Source organism: Emys orbicularis, chromosome 16 (assembly GCF_028017835.1).
Source record: "Emys orbicularis isolate rEmyOrb1 chromosome 16, rEmyOrb1.hap1, whole genome shotgun sequence".
NCBI classification, from domain to species: domain Eukaryota; kingdom Metazoa; phylum Chordata; order Testudines; family Emydidae; genus Emys; species Emys orbicularis.
In genome coordinates this window covers 12674370-12680369 of record NC_088698.1, presented here as the reverse complement: position 1 = coordinate 12680369, position 6000 = coordinate 12674370, and the positions used below count along the sequence as shown (strand labels likewise).

General features: G+C 41.9%; 1 protein-coding gene across 2 annotated transcripts in view; it reads right to left on the bottom strand.

Moving 5' to 3' along the window:
• Positions 1–1243: 1243 nt before the first annotated feature.
• The window catches only part of BCR (BCR activator of RhoGEF and GTPase), a 122642-nt gene continuing 117885 nt past the window's right edge, over positions 1244–6000 (bottom strand). For both annotated transcript variants that reach the window (XM_065417578.1, XM_065417579.1), the window contains 4 exons: positions 5214–5348; positions 4151–4256; positions 2637–2799; positions 1244–1333 (listed from right to left, as the gene is read on the bottom strand). In XM_065417578.1, the coding sequence (XP_065273650.1) occupies positions 1244–1333; positions 2637–2799; positions 4151–4256; positions 5214–5348 (494 nt within the window). The remainder of the gene's footprint in view (positions 1334–2636; positions 2800–4150; positions 4257–5213; positions 5349–6000) is intronic.

Sequence of the window (6000 nt, the reverse complement as noted above, 5' to 3'; positions counted from 1 at the left end):
TAGCTTTATAGAAATTTCTGCACTGCTCTTAATTCAAACAGGGTCGGAATTTCTGAAGAATACAAAATGCTACTTGTTAGCAGATTGTCCATACAGTACATTCTGACATATCTTATCAAAGTATTTGTATCTATCAGAAAAAGACTCTTGTAGAAGCAACATACAAAGCTTCAAAAAATTCAAGTATCAAAAATGTCATTTTGATAAAAGTTTCGATTAAGCAGCCAGCAAGAAAGACAGCTGTTGATTTTTTGTCCCCAGACACTTGAAGATACTTCAGTACATGTTTGTAGTGCTTATTTTAGCACAGGTATTAACATCTGTTTGTGTGGAGAGCTAGGAGTTTCCCTTCAATTTTGAAGGTCCCAAAGAATTTAGCAACCATTTTTGGACAACACTGCCTCTGCTTTATAAACAACTAAGTGAGCTTGTTTGTTTCAGATAATGGAATTAAAGTGCTCAGCCTAGTTCTCCCTGCTTTTCTTTCATGTACTGTACTTATTTGTTGTATAATGCAAGTGAGTCTGGCTCCTTTGACACCAAAAGAAAAGGTCAGAAGTGCAACAAAGAGGCAAGAAAAGGATATCCCCTTTCCTAGAGTTTGTACAAACATTTACAAGGGAAGGGGTAGGAGAGAGACAAAAAAACAACAGGTCCAGTTGTACACAAAACTTCTAGTTTATTTTTTAAAAACCCTGTTCAAATCAAGACTTGAATTTCTCAGTGGAGGAATCAAAGATCCCCTTGCTGAATGCTACTATTCTCTGTGGCCCAGAACAGTACTTTAAAACAGCAGTTATTAAAGACACACTTGTGATATAGCCTTTAATTCTCCTCTCACCCCAGAAGGGCATTCTGACAAGTGTTCGTGTAGAAAGCTTGAAGCTTCTTGATGATCAATTTCATCCATAAAAATGAGGAATACCTTCTCACCTTCCCAAGAGCAACAACCGCACTCTGTGTTGCATTTGTTAAAGTGTCTGTTGTTCCTTCTAGTGGAGCCTTTCAGCACAGCTCCATGTCCAGTCCAATTCTTCCCTATTCTACAGATCAAAACTAGAGGGAGTTTCTCCTTTCTCTTCAGCTTAGCTCTGTTTGACAAACAGCAGAAGCACTGAAGGCTATGCTTCCTCATGACAGGAGCAGGCCAGTAATGTCTGAAGAAGAAACAGTCCTCCTGTTCTCAGAGTGGCAGGTTCACACCAAGAACAGTTCTACAAGCCCCCTTGTTGTGACCAGACTCCTACACCTCTGTGGAAAAGAGGATGCTTTGCCTTTTGCTGTCTGGGGTGGGGATAGTCTCCAACTGCAGGAAGTAAAGAAGAACTTGAACCTGGAAAAAGGAAGGGAGATGAAATCGTAAATCAGTCTTATATTGCAGTGCACAGCGTGATCATGAATATTTAGTCAACTTCAATGTTTCAATGGCTCTCTCTTCATCCTACATGTTAAACTGAGGTACGGTGAAGCTGTCAATATTCCAGATCAGCCCAGTTTTGAAATCTTTCTGATTACTAACTCACCTTTACCAAAGCCAGAGAATCCAACAGTGTAACCTGCTTAACTAGCATGCATACTGGAAATGCCGACACTGCCTTTTGGCAGGTATCTGTGGACAAAATTCTGGAACCAGCAAAAAGTCTCTCTGAAGGTTGGTACACATGGTAGAGTGGAAGAAAAAGAAGCATCGTGGAAAACACCAACAATTAGAGCTGATTGACTAACTGATTTTTTGGTTTGGTGGCAGTTTTGAAAAATTGAAAATAAAATCTGAATTGGTTTGAACCAAATCAAATATTTTGGAATTTCTGGTGAATCAAAGAAGTCCATTTTGGGTCTGTTCCAGAGCCGGGATTCAAACCTGGGTCTCCCACATCCCAGGGGAGTGTCCTAACCACCAAGCTAAAGGTTAGAAGGAGTTGCCACAGCACTTCTTCCCCCTTCTTGTTTTCTTTCTCTCGCCATTTTATGAATGGGTGAAAATATCTGTCTCAAATTTGCAAACAGTTTCAGGTCAATTCAAACAGCATTTTTCATCAGATAAACTATTTACCTGAAAAATGTCATCCACTTGTAGCAATAATCCATTAGCCCTAGAACCAGTTACTAAGCCACTGTGAGATGTGTGTTATGGGGATTCTTGTCACCTAAGTACACACAGAGCTGGGATGCACAGTTGATGTGGGTGCACCAAAATGTCAGTGCTAGCAACCGAGTTGGTACAGATATATGCTGAACTGTCTGAGCAAACGCTGCCAGACTTGGTTTAAAGATGGTGTTGAGCCTCACATGGTTGAAAGTTGCTCTGTAGATTAACCCTATGGCTTGTTAGCAGGGTAGTTTATAGCACTGACTTTGCTACCATGATTTTTTAAAAATAATCCTCATTCACACTGAACATGCTGTTCTAGTTAAACTGTGTGGAAAGCCAGAAGGAGAGCTCTGTATAGCTCAAAAGCTTCTCTCTCACTAACAGAAGTTCGTCCAATAAAAGATATTACATCACCCAACTTGGAAAACAACTATTAAGGATGGTTCTGCCAAAGCCTCTTGGAATGACTGCAGGTAGCCCAGTTCTGGACATAGAGGCTAAGATATTGTCTCTATCAGATTAATTAAAATATTTAGTTTTTTACCTGGGACATGACTTCTAGTGACCAGCTATCAGTCATTGTTATAGGCTGGGTTGGGTTAGCAGGAATCTTACTGTCCTTCTCTGAGGGTCTGAGCAGCGTTGGTCCAAAGACAGTTGCCAAGTTGTGCAGGGACATCTTGTTGATGCTCTCTCGCTCGGCAACCCTAAGAGGAAAAACAACGGAGAAAGAGGGTGTTTCTACATTCTGTGGCTCAAAGAAACATTCCTATTAAGCAGCTTTATTTTTACCTACTTTTAAGAGGTTTTAGATACAGACATTCAATAAGCAACTATACTACTTATGTCTCATTCATAGATTCTAAGGCCAGAAGGGACCATTGTGATCATGTGTACCACAGGCCATTAGACTTTCTCACATTTTTATTATTTGTACTTTGGATTAGATTATTGGATTAGATGCTGTACAGTCACGGGGGCTTGTCTAAGTGCACTACCTGTGTGGATCCTGCTGCCATGTGCTTTAATCTAACCCCATTTCAAAGTGTGCAGCAGCAGGGTCCACCCGGATACTTAGTGCACGGCACATTAGTGTGGGGTAGATTTACACCCCAGCTGGGTACTAAACCCAGATCTCCTAGACCAGAGCCTTAACCACAAGACCATCCTTCTTCTCTACAGATACGTTCCTTAGCATGAACACAAAGCAAATACATGAATATTAAAAAAATAAATTTCTTAAATGAAAACACTCTGCAGGTAATAAACAAGCTCATTTAATGAATACTAAGGTGCTCCGAGCACTGTACCATAATCTTGTAGTAATTACAAACACACAAAAAGCACCATATAATAAAGTCCCCCTGAAAAAATGGCAAAGAAATAAGACCAAAAAAGGCCTTTAAGCAAGGAGGAGGATAAAGAGGAAGAGACATCTAACTATGGGGTGACAGTAATAAGCACCTTTGAAAATGGAAGGTTTATAGATGTTAAACAGTCGGGAGGACTGATACAGCTAGGAAGGGAGAGTGAATTGCATATGGCAGGCCCCACACAGCAAGGAACAATCTCTTGCCAACACAAGAAGTATTGTTGCAATTCCTAAAAGATGGGTGGTGTTAAAGTGCAAATACCTGGTAAGACAAGGCTCTAGGAAGAGCCCTTGAACATAGTCAAGACTTTTAAAGATTTATCCCATTTACTGTGTTCGGTTAATTTGTTCACGTGCAAGTGTCATTTTATGGAGCTATTATGGGTGTGCTTCGGGGTGTGTGTGTGTGTGTTGCAGATCACATTTTCACTGTAAAGATCTTTCTCATCCCTTTCTTGGGAACAATTGGTAATGGCTTCAGTAACAGTGAGCATGGAAAACAGGACGTAGCACTTTACCAGGCCTATTTTACCTGCATTACTCAATACAGAGCAAATGAAAATGAAAATCAGTGAAGGTGCTCTTTGAGTGACACAACACATCTCCAAGAAAGGGGCATCTCTCTCCACAGCACTTGGAATTAATTTACACATGAAATGCACGTGTCTAAAGGGTCTGTGTGTTACCTTTTTAAATGGTCCAGAAGGAAAAGGAATGTCACGAGGTTGGGTTCTGGAAGCGAGAGCAGTAAGTTCAGCATGCAGCTTTCCTTTGCAACAGGGTCTGAAAGTGCTATGCGAGGAGAGAAAAAAAATAAAGGGAATGAGAGCTTTACTGACAGTGTAAGAAATGAGAAAATATGGGTGACGCTTAATGTGCTGCAATTGCATTATGGAGACACGAGGCTCAGAATTCAATCCAGGCACAGCCTCACGCCCCCTCTGAATTCAGTTCTTCCCTATTAGACAGGTGATGGAGAATCCTTTCCTCTGTGCAGGAGACCACAAGTGCATTCCAGACTCAGAACACTTAGGCCTTGTCTACACTACCAGGGTAAGATGACCTAAGTTACGCTACTCCAGCTATGTGAATAACGTAGGTGGAGTCGACATAGCTTAGATCAACTTACTGCGTTGTCTACACCACACTGTGTCGACGGGCGATGCTCGCCTGTCAATTTACCTTACTCTTCTTGTTCCGGTGGAGTACCGGAGTCAACCGGAGAGTGCTCTGCGGTCGATTTAGCGGGTCTTCACTGGACCCGCTAAATTGACCCCGCTGCATCGATCGCAGCAATGTTGACGTTGGTAAGTGTAGACATGGCCTAAGATGCCTCCCTTCTGGGTCAACACAGGAGAGCCCATCCCAAAGCAGATTTATCTCCTTTGGAGAGTGAATAGGACAGATACCATTTCAGGGCCTAAACAAATAGGATTTCTCTTCTCTTAACAGGTAGGTAATGTTTATCCTAGAACTTGAACTTTTCCATTCTTGCAGGTAAGTGAAGCCACTGCCCACACTAAAACCTGCACAGTAAGGCAGGATTCGAATTCTCTTCTGAGCAACTCATGAGCCAAAGAAATAGCCCCGGCCTCCCTTCTCTACAGTCTGTCACAGGGTTTCCTTCTAATATTATAAATATTTTTCATAATGAGTAAACCCCTTCCTAAGGCCTCAGGAGCAGCCTCTTAGAGAAGAGCATTGTAACACTTAGCACGATAGGTATCAGTGATTTCTTCGATTACACACCAATGCCCTCAGCAAAGTTGGGGTACAGTTCGTCTGTGAAGAGGGGTTCAGGCAGTTCTCTGAAGTATAATTTTAATGTCCCTGCAATGGCATTAACATCCATCTCGCTCATCATCACGGACACATCTTTGTTGTCTGTAAGAGAAAGCAGGGAGACATACAGGTACTGAAGCTGGGTGGTCCTTCAGTCATTCCTTATTCTTGTTCTCTTTCTTGGTTCCCCCTGTTTATCCTTTATTTATCTTCTCACCCTACTCAAATAGCTCACGCTCATCACCTGTAGTCACTTTGCTCAGGTTGGTTGCTGAGTTCTCCATTTATATTATCTCAGTGCCGCTTAATAGATCAGAGTAGCTATAATGTGACCACTTTGCAGCTCGACCCCAGTACAGCCAGGATGACATCTAGCTTTACATCTGCTGGGGATGGGAGGAGGGCGCAAGAAAACAAACTTAGCTTTACCTAGAATGACTTCTGCTGTACCAGTGTCATGGGCTGGATCCAACACACAGTGAAGTCAATGGGAGTCTTTCCAAAAGTCTTCAATGAGACCCAGATCAAGCCCTATATGAGGCTGAGCCAGTGTCAATTACATGCTTTTCAGTTTCCTAATAATATGTTGTATAATAACTAACAACAGCCACTTCCCCATCTGGAACTCTAGTACAATCAGAAGCACCCCTGAGCCTCTCCCAATTAAGCAGAGTTCAAGAGACAAAATCAAGCAATTTAGGTCAGAAATGTAAATTTTGTTAAACACCTCCACTCACCAAAAACAGCCTCATAT